The sequence below is a fragment of the Mustela putorius genome, unplaced genomic scaffold (assembly GCF_011764305.1).
Source record: "Mustela putorius furo isolate JIRA1106 unplaced genomic scaffold, ASM1176430v1.1 tig00003834_pilon_pilon_pilon, whole genome shotgun sequence".
Taxonomy (NCBI): Eukaryota; Metazoa; Chordata; class Mammalia; order Carnivora; family Mustelidae; genus Mustela; species Mustela putorius.
In genome coordinates, this window is record NW_025421987.1 from 85,070,112 (window position 1) to 85,091,924 (window position 21,813).

General features: G+C 43.5%; 2 protein-coding genes across 6 annotated transcripts in view; one reads left to right on the top strand and one right to left on the bottom strand.

Annotated features, from left to right (window-relative positions):
• The window catches only part of ABCC5 (ATP binding cassette subfamily C member 5), an 88,045-nt gene extending 86,914 nt beyond the window's left edge, over positions 1–1,131 (bottom strand). For all 4 annotated transcript variants that reach the window (XM_004745106.3, XM_013052567.2, XM_013052566.2 and 1 more), the window contains exon 1: positions 1,011–1,131. The gene's annotated coding sequence lies outside the window, so the exon portion shown is untranslated. The remainder of the gene's footprint in view (positions 1–1,010) is intronic.
• Positions 1,132–12,813: 11,682 nt separating this feature from the next.
• LOC101671596 (5-hydroxytryptamine receptor 3C) lies at positions 12,814–17,503 on the top strand. Of its 2 annotated transcripts, XM_013052568.2 has the most exons (8): positions 12,814–13,051; positions 13,430–13,474; positions 13,931–14,040; positions 14,306–14,475; positions 14,877–15,037; positions 16,248–16,452; positions 16,632–16,847; positions 16,976–17,503. In XM_013052568.2, the coding sequence occupies exons 1-8, from the start codon at positions 13,031–13,033 to the stop codon at positions 17,200–17,202; spliced, it is 1,155 nt and encodes a 384-aa protein (XP_012908022.2). In that variant the 5' UTR covers positions 12,814–13,030; the 3' UTR covers positions 17,203–17,503. The 2 variants fall into 2 exon arrangements, with proteins under 2 accessions (XP_012908022.2, XP_044944617.1); XM_045088682.1 differs by having other exon boundaries at positions 12,919–13,474.
• Positions 17,504–21,813: the final 4,310 nt, after the last annotated feature.

Here is a 21,813-nt window from a genome sequence, read left to right on the forward strand (position 1 = left end):
AGTGTGGACCTTCTCCCTGCACAGTGATGCAGAGGAAACTGCACTGGGGGGCGGGGGGGAGTCCACAGGATTACAAGAACCGTAACTAGCCAGACGGGTGTCTCCAAATTGCCTTCGTGACAACATTCCTTAGGTATCCAACTTCAGGAATCTCATTGAGGCCCTGCGGCTGCACAAGACCTGAAGCGATTTGCCACCCGCTTGTGCCTCCAACATTCCGCACCGCTCCCTTAGGCGCCAGACCCCTTTACAACCTACCCATCTCTCCCTTCAAAACCTTCTGAAACTTTGCCAATCATTCCCGTGCCCAGCTGCCTCCTGCCTCCCCACTGCTGTGCCGAAGCCAGATGACCCTCGTGCAATAAACACAAAGCAACGTGAGGCTTTGACGGGTGGAAGTGGAAAGACACTGATGACAGCTAAGAGATTTTGTGGTTCCATGCTGGGCTCTGCCCTGGGTTTGCTGTGCGTACTTCTGTCATAAAGCTCCATTTATCCATTCGCAAAAAAACGAAAGGATGACTTCTAAGGTCGCTGGCAGCTCAGAGTCGCCGGTGTGCGGCTTGAGCGGGGGTGCCCCAGGCAGCCCTCCCCACAACCATGAGGATAGGGGCTTCTCCCCGGCCAGCCTCGCCTGGGACGCCCTGACCCTAGGGCGTTCCCACCGCGAGTTCGGGCCTGAGGAGGCCACCGCGACCCACACCCACGGGCCGCGGGCGCAGCACCCCCTGGTGGCCGCAGCCGGGAATGTAGCCAGCGCTCCCGAACCACTCATCCCACCCTACCTGCCTTGCGACGCCAGGATCACGCCACCAGACCTCGGGGGTTGCGTCCCAATGAAGGGCAGCGGGAGACCTGAAGGAGGCCAGGCTGCGCTTATCGGGTCTCCGGTTTCTCCCGAACTGCTCTTATCCCCGACCCGAGCCCGCCACCCACGGACGGAAAACACAGGGGTGACCCCCGTGACAACCAAGGGAGATGTAAGGGGCGCGGCGGTAGCAGCTACCTACCTGTACCCCGGCTCCAGGGCGGCCGTACCGGCCACTCGACCACGCTCCCGAGCATCAGCCCCGGAGCAAAACAAGCCTTTATAGCGGCATTGGCCGCTAGACTGCGCATGCGTGCTGCACAAAGGCTCCCCGAGCCTGAAGGGAATTGTAGTCCCCCTTCCAGGAGCCCGAGGCTTAACACACTGCAAAGGACTCTATTTCCCAGAAGCGCCACAGAAGCCCTGGAGGAGGTGTAGGGTGCTCCTCCTTTCCACCGCGCTCCTGGCTCTGCACCGTCCCTTTCAGAGCTGCTGCGAGCCGGTCTGGAATTTTCTCTGAGGCCGTGTGCCCCAGTGGGTGGTCGGGAGGGTTGACAGGAGGTCTGTGTGGGCGGGCAGCTCGGTGTTCGCGGCAGGACGGACGCGACGGTGTGCGGCCATTCATGCACCAGAAAACACCGTGAAGGTCATCAGCGACCGACCAGCCCCAAATCTCTCTTACGGCACTTAACATTTTAGGATTGTTTGCTCAGGATTCGACCCTGCATTCTGCACTATCACCTTTCTCACTTTTATCCTATTGGCCTTCCCATGATCTTGTGCTACCTGGTTTCTAGAGAATAAAAGGCGAGGATTGCGGGTTCTAGAATAACAAGAGCCTTAGATACAGTGTGCCAACTCCTTTTGGAAATCAAACTGGGGTTCCCAAAGAGATTGATCACAGTATGTCTCTTTGTGTTTGATCAGTACCTTCAACAGGATCTTAACATCACTACTCTTCTGCTGAGTTAGCCTACTCTGTATGTGGTGCTTTACCCGAAATTCTTGTTTCTTTTAATCTCCATAACAACACCTTGTGTAGATATATATTTTCCATTTTGGAGATTAAAAAAAAGAAGAAGAAGAAAGTAAAGTGAATTGTTCAGCTTTATGCAACTAGCTAATTCATAAAGCTGAATTAATTAACACGGTGTTCCTGTCTAAGGATGGATTAATAGGCCAATGCAACAGAACAAAAAGGCTAGAAACAGACTCATGCATATATGTAAACATGAACTGTGACGGAGAAAACAGTACAGATCAATTGTGACCCGGAAAACATTACAGATCAATAGGGAAAGGAAGAAGTTTGGATAAACAGTGCTGGCACAATTGGCTATCTGTATTTTTAAAATCTCAGGGAATTACATCAGCCCACACAAGAAAAATCAATTTCAGGTAGATCAAAGGCCTACCTGTGAAAGGGAAAACTTTAAAACGTTTAGAAGAAAATGTGAAATATCTTTATGAATTTGGGAGTAAAGAAGTTCCAAAACAAGTTGCAAAAACAAATAATAAAGGAAAGATTGATACATTTTTAGTACATTAAAATTTAAACTTCTGTACAAGAGCCATAAAGTGAAAAGTGAAACCACAAGTTATAACTAAAAATGTTTTATACAAAATGTACAAATAATTTCTACAACTCAATCAGAAATGGCAAATAACCCAGTACGAAAATAGGCAAATAATTTCATCCATAGTAAAGGAGCCCTGGGCAGCCATTCAAACATGTAAAGACACCCAATCAGGAAATTAATCAGGGAAATTATAGTTAAAAGAGCAATGAGATACTATTTTATGCCCATCTCATGGAAAAACATACGCACTCGACACCAGCAACTATTTTCAAGGATCTAGAAAAACAGGATATTTCACACATTGCTGGCAGAATGGGTATCAATCGATAGAACCACATTAAAGAGCAATTTGGCCATATTTAGTAGATGGGAAATGGGCTACAGGGTTTTATTGTTAGGTCCCTAGCAGACCCCTAAAGTGTAGTGGATTAAAGTCAATTTTATCTTTCTCATAAGTAGAAGTCTTAGTTAAGTATACCAGATCAGTTGTGTAGTCCTGCTCCTCACAGGCAGTTGGAGACCCAGGGTGGTGGTGATTCGGTCAGCTTCAACATACAGCTCCTAGAGTTGTTCTACTCATTGGCCCCACCAATCACCAAGTGGAAGGAAGGCAACAGAGAATATGGAGAGGTGTGACCTGGTGTTGAGGCACCAGCAGGGAGGCAACACACATCATTTCCATTCACATTCTATTAGTGACAATATAGTCACATGGGCACATCTAAGTGAGAGGAAAACTGGGAAATGCAATCATCAGCTGGGAAGCTATGAGCCATCTACCATTCCATTACAATGGAAGAAGGAAAGAACAGATATTAGTGGAAACCAGTGGTTTCCGGCTCATATGCCTATCCTTGAACCCAGCAATGCTGCTTCTACATGCACGCTTTAAGGCAGTCTTTCTCAAAGGAGGCTGCTGCGAGTGAGTTAAGCCGTAAACAAAATAATCTGAGTGACTGTTTTCTCAGTTCTCCCAAGGATAACATGTATCTGGTATCATTCTAGATGTCCAGGGGAGAAGTTAATTCATTCCAGACAGTGAATACCTTAGGGCATCAGGGCTTAATGCTATTAAGCTGAGAAAAGCTGCTCTAAAGGGCCTCCCCAAACCCCTACACATATACATACACAAGGAGATATATTCGTTGAGCATTGTTTTTAGTAGTGAACATAATCTAAATCTAAATCATAATCTAAATTCCATTAACAGGAAAACAGAGAACTAGATTATGGTATTCATACAATGAAATACTATACAGCAGTTAAAGAACATGGACTAGAATGTATCAGTATGTGTAAGCCTCAAAAATAATGTTGAACCAAAATAAGTTACAGAAAAAAAAAATCGTCAGGGGCGCCTGGGTGGCTCAGTGGGTTAGGCTGCTGCCTTCGGCTCGGGTCATGATCTCAGGGCCCTGGGATCGAGTCCCGCATCGGGCTCTCTGCTCAGCGGGGAGCCTGCTTTCTCCTCTCTCTCTCTGCCTGCCTCTCTGCCTACTTGTGACCTCTCTCTGTCAAATAAATAAATAAAATCTTTTTTTTAAAAAAATCGTCATAGTCCCGTTTGTATTAAAATTTAAAATATGTACAAATGTGATCTGTTGTTTATGGATACACATATATGCACTTAAAAATATAAAACATACCTGGGCCTGATCAACAACAATTTCAAGGCGTTATTAGAGGCATTATAGCCGGTGTTGGAAGTACAAGAAGCTCAAAGAGGGATACAAAAGGGGCTTCATTTGTTTCTGTAATATTTTATTTATTTTTTAAAGTACTTATAAATGTAAGCTTCACAAAGCTTGGAGAGGGTACACAGGTCCTTTCAATATCATTTGCTGTACTTTTTGGTAGCCTTTAAGAATTTCACAATAAAAATGTTTCACTCTCATAGAAACACACACTTCTCCCCTCAAGGGGGATATGCACAATTGAGCAGAGCAATCTTGCAGAGATCTGTATCCAGGTCTGGATCTACTGTGGAGAATTCCTGAAGCACCTCTTGCCATCTGGTTGGATAAGACAAACTTCTCAGCACGCCTCACGCCACCACCATACTAGTACTCCCAATTCTGCTCTATTGAACCCAACAGCTGCAAAACGGATACCTTCATAGCAAATAAAAAGCTTCTAAAATCTCCCTGAAATACTTTGCATATATTGATTATAGGTTTAAAAAAAAAAAAAAACCACAGACGAGCATTATGCAGTCCTTGCTCCAGGCCTCAATATGCTATGATATAAGATACTATCTGCCACTGACTGGCTGAACCAAAGACTTAATTATACTTATTTATAAGTATAATAAGATGTATGCTTATTTACATGATATTGATTGCAAAGCATCCCCTCCTTAAAACATGTTTGTGTTGTGAAATGTTTTGGGGGGGTGATATTCTCCAACCCTCAGACAAGGGGCTAGAGTGGAGAATCTTGTAAATCCAGACTTTCACACATTTTAAAATAGTATTTATGTTATGTAATATATTAAAAATACTCAGTATTTCATGGAGATATAGTAGAGCAAAAACAGACAAGTTTCCTGCCTTCATGGGGCTTAGAGTTACAAGTCAACATTAATCCAAATTTAAATTATAACTGTGGGGTGCCAGGAGTCCTGGGAGTCCTGGGATCGAGTCCTGCATTGGGCTCCTTGCTCAGCAGGGAGTCTGCTTCTCCCTCTGACTCTTTCCCCTCTCATGCTCTCTCTCTCACTCGTCTCTCTCTCTCAAGTACATAAATAAAATCTTTAAAAAAAATTATAACCATGGGATGTACTAGAGAAGGAAGGTATGAGTTGCATCTGTAGGACTGCAGGAGTTAGCGAGGTGAAGATGGTGGATGGGCAGAGCAAAGAGCACTCCACACAGAAGAAACAACAAAAACCAAGGGGTGGGAGAAGGAAGGGAACACCTCCAAAGGCCTTGTTAGACCATTACAGATCTTAGAGGAAGGGCAAAAGGCAACCATTGCAAGGCTTTAAAAGGGGAGTGGGTTAAAGGTTGAGAAATGAGATTTGCATTTCAAAAACTGCACAGTGGCTGCCAAACTGGAGGAAGAATTAGAGGTAGCTAGAATGGAAGAGAGGAGTCTAGCTAGGAGTGCCTATTGTCACCCAGGGAAGAGATGATTAGTTTGGACTAGGATTATGGTAGAAAAGAAGGAGAGAAGTGAGTGGACTTGAAAGGAATTTAAGAAGAGGGGGGCCTGGGTGGCTCAGTCAGCTAAGTGGCTGCCTTCAGCTCAGGTCATGATCCTGGGATCAAGTCCCGCTTTGGGCTCCCTGCGGGGAGTCTGCTTCTCCCTCTGTCCTCCCCTCCCCCACCCTGTTCCTTTGTTCTCACTTTCAAATAAATAAATAAAATCTTCCAAAAAAAAAAAAAAAGGAAATTTAAGAGGTAAAATCAGCAGACCTTCCTAGTTGATGGATTATATAAAGTGGTGTGAGAAAGAGAGGCATCAAGGGTAACACCTAGTTTTCTGGTTGCAAACGTGGATGGGTGGTGGTATCACTGCTCACTGACAGAAGTGTTCTACTGTGGTAGCCTCTGGTAGCCTCCTCTACCCAGGTTCCCAGGACCTAATGTCAAATGGTAATGATCAACCCACATCTACTGGGACATGCACGTTGAATTCTCCTGCCACTTTTGAAAACAACATTTTCCTTTTGCAGATCAACATCACAATGAAAGTCGTTTTAATGAAATAAGTTTTTTTTTCAAGTTTGCTAATAAACTGAATCTTTTATTTGTCATCACAGAAACAACAGTATGGGAGAATGATGAACCTCTTTAATGGTCTTGGGCAACCTAGAAAAGAGAAGAAGATTTAATATGTCAACAGTGCCAAAATGGGTGCAGCCACTATGGAAGACAGTATAGAGTTCCCTCAAAAAATTAAAAACAAAATTATCATATGATTCATTAATTCTGCTCCTGGGAAAGAAAATGAAAACACCAACTTGAAAAGATACATGCATCCCTATGTTTATTGCAGCATTCTTTACAATAACCTAGATATGGAAACAGCCCAAGTGTCCAACCATAGATGAATGCATGAAGAAGATTATATATATATTATATGTATATAATGGAATATTAGTCATAAAAAGACTGAAATCTTACCATTTACATCAACATGGATGGATCTAGTGGGTATAATGCTAAATGAAATAAGTCAGAGAAAGCCACATACCATATGATTTCATTCATTCCTATATGGAATTTAAGAAACAAAACAAATGAACAGGAAAAAAAAGAGACCAATTAAAAAAACAGACTCTTAGATATGGAGAACAAACTGGTGGTTGCCAGAGAGGTTGTGGGGGAGGGAGATGAAATAGGTCAAGGGGATTAAAAATGTACTTAGCATGATGAACACTGAGTAATATACAGAATTGTTGACTCACTATATTGTACACCTGAAGCTAATATAACTTAATTATGCTAATTATACTGGAATTTTAAAAAATTTTAATAAATCAGAAAAAAAATGTCAACAATGCTGAATGAAAGCCAAATGACATCTTTGCCTATTATACAGACAAAAGTTTCATGGTATTTTCAACAGAGAACTACAGTGGGTGAAACGGTACACAGCAGTATAGGCGTGTTATGACAAGTCATATCACATAGTCACTTTACAAAGGAAAGAATTACACACTTCCCACCTTCATAGTAATAATGTCCCAGGTTCATTAGCAGTAAGGGTAGTAGTTAAAAAGAAACAAAGAACTACTTCAAAAAAAATTTTAAGTATCATTATGTTGAGAAGCACTATCAAATTGGCCCAACAAAATAAAAGGTGTTCAAAAATTAGCTCCTTGGGACGCCTGGGTGGCTCAGTGGGTTAAGCAACTGCCTGTGGCTCAGGTCATGATCCCAGGGTCCTGGAAGCGAGTCCCGTAAGGGGATCCCTGGTCGGTAGGGAGCCTGCTTCTCCCTCTGCTTGTGCTCTCTCTGCTTCCCTGACAAATAAATAAAATCTTTTTAAAAAATTAGCTCCTTGTTAAAAGGAGGGGGAAATGGACAGCAATTATCTAATTTTAATAAAACAATATTATCCACCACATTAAATTAGTGTTGTGTTGATTCCACAGTCTTGTATGTGTATAATTTGTAAATTTATTCTGATTTTATAGTAGTATAAGAGCTGTAAGTATAGGGACTTTAGACATGATTTTATGAATATACATATTTAAGTGTTATTACAAATAATTCAAGTCAACATCAGAGGCTTAGGAGTTTTGTTTCCCTTAAAGAGGTCTGAACCTTATTCAACTTCAGGAACCCCTGAGTAAGAGAATAAAACCAAATTTCAGCTAGATATACAGGCCTTCCATGATCTGGCCCCACATCATACCACGGTTTCATTTCCTGTTGCTCTCCTACTCAAATCTGAGGTCCTCACAACACTTTAGTTTCCATGTTTTTACTTTAGCTGTTCTCTCTCCCCGGAAAAACCATCTAAATTTCCTCGGCTAAAACAAGCATCACAGCCCACAGACAGGCCTCGGGATTTTAATCCTCCCAGAATGACAACTAATGGTTACTTACTCAGCTGGATAAATGTCCGACATCTCTCCTGGTAAGAGGTACAGGGGGGATTCTCCCACATTACTGAGAAGAATGGATGGGCACCTGTCAGGTCGCATAGTGGGAAGCAACAGGGTCCCACTAAGCCAGAGAAGCCACACCGAAAGCGCAGCCAAAATGCAGCCTTCTCTCTAAAACAGGGCTTCACAGGCTAAAAGAATGGCCACTCCCAGTCACTCCCCAAAACTTCTCAAGTATTTTGCTTTACAAATATGGACTTCTGGGGTGCCTGGGTGGCTCAGTCGTTAAGCGTCTGCCTTTGGCTCAGGTCATGATCCCAGGGTCCTGAGATTGAGCCCCGCATCAGGCTCCCTGCTTGGTGGGAGGCCTGCTTCTCCCTCTCCCACTCTCCCTGCTTGTGTTCCCTCTCTTAATGTGTCTCTCTCTGTCAAATAAATAAATAAAATGTTTAAAAAAATATATGAGCTTCTGGTGAGAAAAGACAAACCACTTCAGTCTACATTTGTTATAACCTTTTTGGTGTGAAGCTCTGTTCAGGAAAATCAGAAATCTATGCAGGCTGTATTTATTTTTCACTTAAAGTAATTAACTCATTTATTGAATACCATGAGGAAAAAATATATACTCTGAAAACACAAATTATATGCTGGATTGATTATAAGACCACCAATGAGAATAATCCGCATTGCTTTTCAACTACTAAAATGTTAACTGTCTGAGCATATTTGAGAAGTAAAAATACCAAAGCAGGTTTTTAAACTCTTATCCTAAAATTAGATCTAGGTGAGTGACATGTGGCCTACAGCTGGTAGGTCACTGATCTAAAGAAAAGGAAAAAAAAAAAGATTCTTCCTCAAGACAAAGTTTATATGGCTGATGGATTCAGAAACAGCATGAAATTTTATCTATTTTACTTTCTATTTGCTTGTAGGTTCTTAGAGTTCTAATCAAATTTCAGGTTTTAGAATACTTATCTAAAAAATACTTACCTAATTCATTTTCTAATTTCTGGTTTATTTATACATATGATGCTTGCATTCTACACCCCATCTGTAGACTCTTCAAGTTTTTTTTCTTCTACATTTATTCTATTTACCTACCGCAGTGTTTCCCCAAAATAACAGATCAAGTGTTAGTCCCACAAAGTATTCTGAGAAAAAGAAATTTGAAGTCAACTAAGTTTGGGGAATTATATATATGATATTCAAGTCACATGAACATTAAATACTCTGAGAAATACTGAAATAATAAAACCCATTTAGCCTTCTTTAATTCAGTATTTACCAGACTTATCTGAACTGGAAACAATAAGAACAATTTTTTAGAAATGCATTCCACATCCTATAGAACTAGTGTTCTGCAGAAAATGCTTGGAGAAATGCTGATCTAAAGTCACCTTAATCATGATCCTGGGGTCCTGGGATCAAGTCCAGAATCAGGCTCCCTTCTCAGCAAGGGGGTCTGCTTCTCCCTCTCCTTCTGCTCCTCTGCCCTGCTTGTGCTCTCTCTCTTTCTCACTCGCTCTCTCTCTATCAAATAAATTACAATAAATAAAAGAAGTAAGTAAGTAAGTAAGTAAGTCACCTTAAAAACAAAACAAAACCTCCCCAGAGGAGAAGGGATTCTCAAATGATATAGGGGGCTGCTGGAGAGAGTGAGGGATGACCCTTATAGTAACCAAAAGCTGAGCAAGACTGGGAGAAAAGACTAACGCTCACGGCAATCAGGATTGCTGCAGTCAACCTAGACATTTTAAGTCCAGAAGATTCCATTCAGGCTGAAGCAACTGAGCAAACTCAAGAGAGCCAGAATAATAATGACAGCTACTATTATTGCCGTTTGTACTTTTACTTCTGCTTCAATTCACTAATTGCTTAGAATGGGAAAGGTACCACACCAACATTATCTCTAACCACATAAAACGCCAATATGAGAAAGAAGGAAACCCTTGTTACTGCATTATTCCAGCTCAGTCTGTAAAATTTCTTCACTGAAGCAATTGTTCTCCCCCCGCCCTTTTTTAGATTTTATTTATTTATTTGACAGAGAGAGAGCAGAAGCAGAGAGAGAGAGGGAGAAGCAGGCTCCCTGCTCAGCAGGGACCCTGGGATCATGACCTGAGCTGAAGGCATATACTTAACTGACTGAGCCACCCAGGCACCCCTTCAATTGCTCTCCCTTTGTTCTCTAAGCCATTCATTACCCTCTCTGGAGCCTTTCCTAATGCAACTAATTCTAGTATAAAACAAGTTAAACCCTTGGGGCACCTGGGTGGTTTAGTGGGTAAGCCTCTGCCTTCGGCTCACGTCATGATCTCAGGGTCCTGGGATCAAGTCCCACCTCCCCACCCTGCCTGCTTGTGATTTCTGTCTGTCAAATAAATAAATAAAATATTAAAAAAAAAGTTAAACCCCAGTGATGACTTTGGTCTACTTAACCATACCACGTCTGGTTTCCACCATTAATCAAATAGTTGTACATGATAGAGGCGCCTGGATGGCTCAGTCAGTTGAGTGCCTGACTCTTGATTTTGGCCCAGGTCATGATCTCGGGGTCATGATTTCAAGGTCATGAGATTGAGCCCCAAGTCCAGCTGTGTGGTCAGTGCAGAACGTGCTTGAGATTCTCTTTTCCTCCCTCTTCCTCCGCCTCTCCCCCTGCTTGATCAGGAAACAAACTAGCAAAATAAATAAACAAAATCTTTTTAAAAATAATAATTGTACATGCTACATCTGATCAGACCTATAATCACCTAAGCATGGCAGGGTATTTTGAAATTATTTCCCAAAGCTCTTTTAAAATTATGCAAGAAAATAAATCTTTACTCTCAAAGGCAAATTCAAATGCCTAAAAGAGACCAAGGAGGTAACATAAATGAGGGCAGCTGGTCAGGAATAATCAATAGTTGGTGACAGACTGTGCTGATCTAGAGAGAATGTTCCATCCAAAGGGCGTGACCATTAACTTTGGCAGATTGTTGTCAAGGAAAAATGTGAGTCCAGTATTGCTTGATCTTATTTTTTCAAATGAAGCCAGAAATACAGTTTTTTCATGAGATTTCCCAATTTTTAATATGCTTACAATTAACTAATTTCTTATAAACATAGGCAGGGCCAAAACAACATTAATTTCAAGCTGTTCACTCATGTTCTCATCAGTCAACTTCTACTAAACACTGCATTGCCTCAACCACCTTCCATCTACCCCACTGATCACTCCCTCCAACCAGTAGACCTGGGGCACTTTCGACAGACTCACAAAACCAAAAGATTTTCCAGTGCTGAAGTCATATTTAAAACTTCAGAGTCAGAAGCTGATTACAAAAAGGAGGCCCCCAGTTTTTTTGAAAGATGGTAGCAAGGTTAAAATGCCCCTTGAAAGCTCGGGCAATTATCATGAGCCTTTTCTATGATGCATTATATGCCAGACTGACTCTAAGTATGAGGAGACCATTAGCCCTGCCCTAGTAACCAAATATTTTTTCTTCCTCCTCTCCAAACTGATTTGCCAGATTACTTTTGGAGATGAGATTCAGGCTCAGCTAGGGCACAGGGTGGGGTAGTCCTCTGTGACATTCTCATGTCACCAGGGGTGCTTGTTAGAGACGTGGCTAATGCCACCTGATACATGTATTATTCAAAGCTAGGGCTCAAGGTGTGGCCTATGGTCTTTTAAGATCAACATCATCACTAAGTCCCCGGAGATCAACATTATCTCAGAGAAGAGCCAAAGAGAAGAAGATGGGAAGAGGTGGGCTCCATGAGAATGGAGGCTTCCTCTGCCTCGTTGTCCATGTGCTGCTTCAAGGTAAGAAGGGACCAGAGCAAAAACAAAGCAAACGTATAGCTTCTGAGAAACAAACAAACCAGGCTAATTTTTGTTATTCCTAGATAGTCAACATTTGGTCATTTTGGTAAACATGAAAACTCAGAACACTGGCAGCTTTGTACCTTTTTGTAAGATCTTTCTCTCCCTGTGCTTCTCTTGGCCTCTTCTCTTTCCCCGTGTCTTTCTCTTTCCAGGCATATAACCTAACTGCATGTTTCTGGGTGTCAACTAATGTTAAAAAGAAGACAATTTTTTTTACAGCTCTCTTGAAGTAAATTAAATGGAACAGAAAAAAGGCTAAAGAGAAGAAGATGATGAGAAGACCTGTCATGAAAAAGGGAAACATTTTCAGCAAAATTTTTTTCAGTGTAGATTGTTTTTCTCATTCATTATCAAAAATGAACAATGAGGGTTAGTATAATATCAAAGATCGATCTGAATAGACTCTACCAGAAGTTGTTACCACACAATTCTCTATTCTGCATCACAAGGTATGACTAGAAAAGGGCTAGGCATAAGATGGGTATCAAAGAACTCTTTTTAAGATAGTCTCAGTGGTGAGAACCACTCTGGTTTAGAAGAGATCAATCACAGCGCATAGTAGAGACACAGTAAATTCTTACTAACTTGAAAAACTGAGATCCTTCCTTAAGGCTCCACATACCTCACACTCCCTACCTGATTGCCTTCGTCATTAATTGATTATCATCTATGTTGTATTAATAGGGCAAGGAGAACTGTGATTGAAAAAATTATCACTGATGTCACCCAGGTGTATCAAGGACAGAAATGAGTAATGTAAGGACACTGAGTGAAGGTGAAAAGGTTTGTGGTGAGATTCAGGACACTGTAAAGTGGTGGTCAAGGCTGAGTTTGCCTACATGTTTGGACAAGTTTTGCCTGGGGACACAAACAATGGAATTGAGGATAGAGCCCTGACTCAGCTCACCTCATGAACTTCCACCATTTGCCTACCAGCCCAGGCCACACTTGTGGCCCAGGTAGGAGGAGCTTACATGCTTCTCCCATGTCCCGTTTTCTCTTTGTGCAGAAACACCTGCCAGTCCCCCAGTCCTGGCACTCTTCTCACAAGGTCTCTGCTCTCTGCAGGAAGAGGAGACACTTTCACCATCAATTGTTCAGGCTTTGACCGGTACGGGGTGGATCCTGCTGCCTTCCAAGCAGTGTTTGACAGAAAGGCCTTCCGTCCAGTCGTCAACTACAGCATCCCCACTCAAGTCAACATCTCCTTCACTATGTCTGCCATTGTGGAAGTGGTAAGTCCTGACTCAACACTGCAATGGGCTGAGCAGTGGTAAGCAGTGGGTTCCCTGCTTGAATTTTATAAAATGAAATTTTCATTCTTTGGGGTGGGAAGGCATGACAGGGATGCTTCGGTGACATCATGGCAGGTAAAATCTGTCCCTTTTTGGACTACTCCGTAAGAAACATAACCCCAATGGACTTTCATGCTTTTTATTTTCACTTAAATTTTCCTTATACCCTGGATGATTTGACTTACATTTTTCAGTGGTTTGTGATTAAAAATCATAATTGCCACCTAGAACAGCCTTGGAAATGAGTAGGAGGCAGGTGGTGGCATTGGACTTGACTTCATGGAGGCAATGACTCCAGATGAAAAAATTTTTTTTCAGGATGCACAGCTTCAACTGATGACATCTTTCCTGTGGCTAAACGTGGTATGATAGACTGTTTCCCTTTTACTGTTTCCCCTTTACCTTCCTTTTTCCACTCCTGGGCACAGATTACAATGGATAAAGCTGAGAAAACTCACAAATTAGATAAGTTCAAACAGAATCAGGCTAACAAATGAAAACACAAAACTTCCTGATTATCCTGCCAGTTTTGGAGTGCAGAGATGGGGCACAGAAAGAAAGTAGCATAAACCAAGGTCATGGAAGACAATATTTAAGTGGCTGCATCCCACAGACTCCAAAGCTAAGCTCAAGGTCTCCCTTGAGAGCATTGAGGGAGAAGTAGAAGAGAGACGTTGTTAATGACATAGTGATAGCTGTCACCAGGGAGGGGGTAAGAGAGTGAGGAAATGAAAGAAAAAAGAAATGAAAAGTGCAGGAGACAGAGTGTGACTAAAACTAGTTCCCACCCCATTTGTCCCACACCACGGTTTCCTATAGATCTGGTACAATCCATTCATCAGGTGGAACCCAGAGGAATGTGGGGGCATCAGGAAGATCAGCATAGCAGCTGAGTATCTTTGGCTTCCAGATATCTTCATCGAGGAGTTGTGAGTATCAGGGTTGAAAAAAAGCAAGAAGGAAACCCTCTTTCCAAGGAAAGGAATGATATAACCAATAGGGGGCACACAAAGACTCAGTTTAGAAAAAGCAATGTCTGAACTGAACTTCCAAAACCCCCCGGAACATAGCTATAGGTAGAAAGGGGAAGTCAAATGAGTGGGTTTGGATCGCAGGAATGACATGGCCTGAGAAAGAAGGCCACGACTGACAGGGAACCCACACTGTCCACCTTCCCATCCTTCTCACATACAGCATGGATGTGGATCAGACAGCTACAGGTCTCATGGCTTATGTCAACAGTGAAGGTCTCATCAAATATGACAAGCCGATGAAGGTGGTCAGCATCTGTAACCTGGACATCTTCTATTTCCCCTTTGATGAACAGAACTGCACACTCACCTTCAGCTCATTCATCTATACAGGTGAGTAAGGCTCTTTGTAGTAGTCTACTGAGAGGCAGAGAGAGGGTTTTTTTTTTTTTAAGACCTTTTTAAAAAAAAAAAAGAGAGAGATTTTATTTATTTATTTGATAGAGAGAGAGAGAGAGCACAAGCAGGGTGAAGGGCGGAGGGAGAAGCAGATGGCCTGCGGAGCCTGATGCAGGGCTGAATCCCAGGACCCTGAGATCATGACCTGAGCTGAAGGCAGAAGCTTTAACCAACTAGGTCACCAACACGCCCCCAGAGAAAAGATTTTGAGAAAGAAGAACAGTGAAGGGATCTCACTGAAAGGGGTGTGGGAGTTGAGCAGTAAGGAATTCAATAGTCTGGGAAAGGGGATTGGGAGCATTTGGGAGGCTGAGTTGTCTGGGTCTCCTTTGCAGTGGAGAATGTGGTCCTGGGCATGGAGAAGAAAGTGCAGGAGATTTCGAACACATCACAGAACCTCATTCGGAGCAAGGGGGAGTGGGTACTTCTGGGTATCCACCAGAGAATGATGAAGATGACTGTGGGCACCAACCAGTATGACCAAATCATTTTCCATGTGAGCTCAGGGACTGTGGTTGTGATCTCCTCTAAGATTCATAGCTTATGTCCCCTACCAGAACGTAAGCCCTCCCACTAGAAAGTAAGCTCCATAAGGCTGGAGACTTTTTATCTTTTTTTTTTTTTTCACTGATAAACCCCCATCACCTGGAACCAAGTACCTGGAACGCAGTGAATATTGATTGAATAAATCCTCCTGGGGGTGGGGGGGAAGCTCCCATGGGAGTGACTCCTAGTGAAAGTGAGCTTCCCAACTCCCATGACTATCAGAACTCTTTAGAAGGCAAAATTTTCATGTTTATATATATTTTTAAATCTTTGACATTTTATTTTTTTATTTTTTTTATTTCTTTTCAGTGTTCCAGAATTCATTGTTTATGCACCACACCCAGTGCTCCATGAAATACCTGCCCTCCATAATACCCACCACCAGGCTCACCCAACCTCCCACCCCTTGCCCCTCCAAAACCCTCAGATTGTTTTTCAGAGTCCACAATCTCTCATGGTTCACCTTCCCCTCCAATTTCCCCCAACTCCCTTCTCCTCTCCATCTCCCCATGTCCTCTGTGTTTTTCCTTATGCCCCACAAGTAAGTGAAACCATATGATAATTGACTCTCTCTGCTTGACTTATTTCACTCAGCATAATTTTATGTTTATTTTTAAAAAGAGATGCTGGAAAAGTTATGAAACACTATCTATGGGATATTATGCTTCCAAATCCTAGTGACCCCAAAATTATCTGCCACTATCTTACTTTCCTTTCCACTGGTCTTGAATGGCCACAAGCAAAGTCACTAGAGATTAGACCTTGATGAGGAAAGCAAGCAGAACACCAAAGTCACTAGAGATTTGACCTTGATGAGGAAAGAAGAAGAAATACAAGGAAAAAATACACATGATACCTAAGAATTTGGTTGCACAGTCCTGCCAAGAGCCCTACATTGGTAGGGCTAAAAATGGAAGTGGAGAAAGTTGACACCTTGGGTCAGCAAGAAATGAGATACATTTCAGTGGTAAGCAGCATGGCAGAGTCAAATCTTGGAAAGGCAGACTATGGTGATTAAGATGACTTCGTTGGAAAGAGGGACTTGAGATAAATTTCCTTCCTAGACAGTTTGGTCTGGGACATATCTCAACTCTTGCTCTTAATTGGGTCGGCAGTCTCCCAGCCTATTCCTCACTTGCTGCCCTCTTTCCTTCCCCCAGGTGGCCATCAGGCGCAGGCCCAGACTCTATGTCATAAACCTCCTGGTGCCCAGTGGCTTTCTGGTTGCCATTGATGCCCTCAGCTTCTATCTGCCGGCAGAAAGCGAGAATCGTGCCCCATTCAAGATGACACTTCTGCTGGGCTACAACGTCTTCCTGCTCATGATGAATGACTTACTCCCAGCAACTGGCACGCCCCTCATCAGTATGGCCCCTCCCTCCATCAGGAGACTAAAAGCAAGGTTGGGGAGTGGGCTGGGGACATGGACCAGTGGAACCAGGTCAGAGGGAAAAGAGATCCTGGAAAGGACCCTTTGGGAAAGAGGAAACACAAAGTCCTGGGAGGTACCTCCGGCCCTCATGGCATCCCCATCTTCCCTCCAGGTGTGTACTTTGCCCTGTGTCTGTCCCTAATGGTGGTCAGCCTGCTAGAGACCATCTTCATCACCTACCTGCTGCACCTGGCCACCACCCAGCCCCCACCCATGCCTCAGTGGCTCCACTCTCTGCTTCTCTACTGGGCCAGCCCAAGGAAATGCAGCCCCACTGTGCCCCAGAAGGGAAATAAGGGCCTGGGCCCCACCCCCAACCACCTGCCTGGTAAGGGGAGTCAGCACTGCCCCCACCTCCTCTTCCCACACCTCCACTCCCTGCTTTGCCTCCTTCCCTGGCCCCCTCCTCCCCAGGTGCACTTCATGGCCCATGGCTGAGTCTCTGTTTCTCTGTAGGCATGAAGGAGCCCGTGGAGTTGGTGGGGAAGGTGGCAGGTCCCAGAGAGGCAGAGTTAATTGGGAGCCCTGAGTCAAGGGCCCAGGAGGAACAAGAGGCTCAGAGGCAGCCCTTGGTCGACCTGTGGGTGCAGTTCAGCCACATGATGGACACCCTGCTCTTCCGCCTCTACCTGCTCTTCATGGCCACCTCCGTGGTCACAGTCATCATCCTCTGGAACACCTAGGCAAATGCCTAGCTGCAAACTCCATTCTGGAGCTTCTCTTGCCTCTAGAAACCAGCCAAACTCCCCTATGTTTCCAAATCCCTGCCTCAGAGCTCTGGCAAACACCTTGTTTTCAAGTCAGTCCTTCCGTGCAGTTTCAGACCAGACCTGGATGATGCCTAAGCCTCCCACAGTTGGTCCTTGCTCCTACATGCCATCAGCCCCCTTCACTCCTCCTGTATGTGCCGCCTGCCTGGCTCCTCAGGATCCAAGTTCCTGGCATACTTTCTTGATTGACTCACTCCCAATAAAACCCTTTGCAGAAAGCATTGGCTCTTCCCAGCGTTATATTACAATACCAAAAATCTTGGATTGAGAGTCTTCTTGGAGAAGCTTCTCATTCCCACAGTAAAAAGGGTATTTTAAGTCTATTAGACAACTTGTGAAAGCAGGGAGAGAGGAGTGAAGCGTTTAAAACCTATTACAAGGAATTATACTAAAACAGGGGTTAATCTCCTGGATCTAGTTATCCTGGAATTAAGCTTTAGAAATTAATAATGTGCCAGAATCAGGCATCTCTTACTTCAAGAGTGAAGCATTTTGTCACAGCTTGACATATGACTCATTCATCCTTAAGCACTTAGATGTTAACATATCCCAAATTACCTTTAACTGTGTTGCAATCAAAGTGGATGGGCCCTTAATCATGCAAAGGAAAGAACACGAGGCCAAGGAAAGCCCATTTGAAAATGGCATCTGCTTTACTTGGGAATAACACAAACGCCCCCGTATGAACTGGAAAATTCCCCTTCTAGCACTTGCCTTATGATGTTGCAAGTGTTCGTCTTTTGGCCCATCTCTCCCATTAGCTGTCTGAGAGATATACAGACTTCAAGGCGTTGTTGTCCATGGGAGCTGTGACGTGATTTGCTGGACACCCCAGGTTCAGAAAAGCACAAAGATGAGAGCAAATTAATTAGAATTCACACAAAATCTTTTCCTTCTAGCAACCATTTCTTTTCCCTTCTGTCCTTTATGCTACTGCCTTCTATTTCAAGCGCAAGAGATTAACGGTAGGGTTTACTAAACATTTTCTGGGTTCCTCCTCTCTTCTGCTCTTTCTCAAACTTCTTTGGCTCCCTCCATAGGGAGCTACAGATGCCCAAATGGTGGCAAGGCTGTCACTATTCATGAGCAGGGTTGCTGGTGGTGGTGGTGGCCCAAGGTCCCACCACCAGAGCATCTGGCCAGCAGAGCCCAAGCTAGTTGGGGCAGATGTCCCCAGCTGGAGGTTTCTTCACTTTTCCGACACATAGCTATTACTTGTTCTTTCCTTAAAGTCCCCTACCACTGGGACTCGGGAAAGAGTCCATGAGAAGCTGGGAGTATCGAGGCAGAAACACCCCCGCTAAACTCTAAAACGCTCCTTGCACTCAGGCCCATGGTTTCCAACTCAACTTGTGTTCCTTAGGTCTCCTTTTCTCTGATCTGCAATTTTTCCCCCCAGGAATGTGTTTGGTTTCTCAGTCTCAAGGCCCCCCGCACCATCACTAGCATTCCAGGCATGTCCAAAGACTAGTGTATACACAATCTGGGCTCAAATCAGGAGCCCCTGATGTTCACCTAAATAAATCAGCATATCTGTTAGAATTTCTGCAATTCCTCAACTCACAGCTTTCTAGAAAGTGGGTCTTTAAAAAGGATACGGTAAAGAAATAACAATAACCAACATTTATTAAGTTGGCAGGCAGTCTCCTAAAGGTCTTAGATAAATAATCACATTTAATCCTACAGGAAATTTATGAAGTAGGAACTATAGATCCACAAACGCTTGGAGCCAAATACGTTTCGGAATTCGGAGTTTTTCAGATTTTAAAAAGGAAATAATTATAAATGTACTGTATGGGGTATGGGGCAATGCACTATAATCAAACACATTAACATTTCTGCAGTGAAATCTATGAATACTCACAGTAGGGAGCAGAGAGGAAATTAGGGATAGTCTCACATCAGTTCAGGTCAGGTTTTGCCACTGAATAACTCATGAAAAATCATTTGGTTTTCAGAGCTCTTTAGGTTTTAGTGCTATGGTTTTGTATTATGGCCCCCATTTTATACACTCGGATACAGGAGATGAAATAAATGAAGGAAATGAAACACAGAGGTGAAGGGATAGCCATTGAGCTGTCTCCCAGGTACTCCAGCTAGAAAGTGACCGAGCCAGGGTTAGATACTGGACTCTGAGCCTCCGCCTCTCCGCCCTCCAAACTAGGACGAGACCTGCACAGGGTATGGGGCACCTGGATGGCTCAGTGGCTTAAGCCTCTGCCTTCAGCTCAGGTCATGGTCTCAAGGTCCTGGGATCTTCTACTCTTATCTCTTATGCCCTATCCCAAGATGGTCATCTCACCTGGAAACTCACTCTTGATTTTGCCAAGAAGCTCATTGACCCCGCTCTGGGGGGGGCGGTCCTGAAATTATTTAAGATCAATTTGTAGCATTTTCGTTTTCCCACCCATCTTCATGGTACATATTTTCCTGCTTATTTTCTTCACATTTTTTTCCGACACATAGCTTTTTGTTTTATTTGAACAGGAGATATGCAATTTGTCTTTTTTGACACAAGAATTAAGAAACTAGATCCCCTCTCAGGAAGAGAAAGCATAATATAATTACAATGATTTTATCTTCTCCACAAGCAGAATCTGAGCACACGATCTTAACATGCAAGGGATAATCACGTGGAGCCTTGAAGCCATAACTCTTCCAGAAAATTTACAGATACGGTTGTTGCATTTCTGTTGCATCTATAACAGAATCCTCCGAGAAGCACACTTGGGTGCTAATGACTCTCCTCTTGTTACAGGGCAAGCCTCTGAAAGGCGTTGCAAGGTAATCTGGAAAAATTTAGGAAAATCTTTAGAAAAATCTGCTGACAGGCCACTGGTCCCACCTGGGCTAGCTTGCATTTGATGGCTTGCCTCTGCAGGATAGCCCTTCACCTTGTCCATTCATCTGAATTACCACCTGTGGCTCTGGCACACACTTGTGTTCACTTCCTTTCTCTAAACCATTATAGGCAGTATTTCTCCATGTTTCCCACATTTTCTTTCAGCTCCATATTAACCTGACATTCACATGTATTATCTCATCCGCCTCCTTGGCCCTCCTCCTCCTTCATTTCCACTCTGGAATGTGAAGTCACAGACTTCATTTCAAGCCCATCCTTTCCCTCCTCCAATTTCTTTCTTTCTTTCTTTCTTTCTTTCTTTCTTTTTAAGATGTTATTTATTCGTTTGTCAGAAAGAGTAAGAGAGAGAGAGAGCACAAGCAGGGGGAGTTGCAGGCAGAGGGAGAAGCAGGTTCCCTGCTGAGCAGGGAGCCGGATGAGGGCCTCCATCCCAGGACTCTGGGATCATGACCTAAGCTGAAGGCAGACACTTAACTGACTGGACCACTCGGGAGTCCATCTCTCCTCCAGGTTCTGCCCCTCCCTTCGATAACCTCTCCTATTTGGTCATTCATTAGCACTGGTTCTTATAAATGTCGGGGGCAGGGGTTGGGGGTGAATAGTATAATAGGGAGACGTTGGAATCTGGCAACCTTGGGTTCTAATCTGACCACATTATTTGTTGGGTAAAAACTTGTACAAGAGGACTCACCCCATAAGTTTAAATTTCATTTGTGAAGTGGAGCTAATGATGCAGATTAAATTATTTTTTAAATATGCATTAAAAAATCATTTACGAGCTTACAGAAACTAGAAAGCCAAATGTGATGCACAAGAGAGCATCCATTTATCATGCAGACTGAGACTTAGTGTGCAAAATCGACTTCTAGGTGGGAGGCTACAGACATAAAGAATTACTGACTTTCTAGTTCAGCCCCCTCATTTTTTAGGCAAGAAAAGTGAAGTGATAAGTGTGGGGTTGTCATACTTCAAGAAAGCCTGGGGTCAGAGCCTGGGCCTGTCAAAACGGCAGCTCAGATGAGTACTTGTCCATGGGACTCTTTTTCCAGGTATGTTTCAGAGTCCCAAGAGTTTCCTTCTCTCCTGCTCCAGACACCATAGCCAGCTTGACCCCAGCTAGTGACCCACAGCAGTTTGGATGTTCCAGCTGCCTTTCTGCTCCTGGATCCTTACCCCTGGCCAGTGGCCTCTGTGGGTGACTGCCATCTATTAGAGCTGCAAATGGTTCTTGTTTCCCCCTTCCATCGTCTCACTCTGCCCTTGCCAGGTTATACTATCTTTTCAAACCTGATCCACCAGGGTCCCAGATAAGTGGGATCATGCATTGTGAACCCACTTGGAATGAGCTAAGGAGAAAGTTACTGGTGTCTGTGACTTGCAAAACTACAGCTTCCCCACTGTTTACCTTTGAATCCAAGCATTGTCTAGGCCTAGGAATTTCACTGGTGGGAAACTAGGGGCCTATAATCCAGTCCAAAAGACTTCCCAGCTATGGCATAATAAAAAGAGCAAGGAAAGAACAATGGAATCAGACTTGGGTTTTTTTTTTGTTTTTTTTTTTTTTCAGACTTGGGTTTGAATCTGCATTCTACCCACTTCTACCTGGATAGACACTGAGCACGATATTTTTGGCTTCTTTACCTCCATTTTCTTCATCTGTG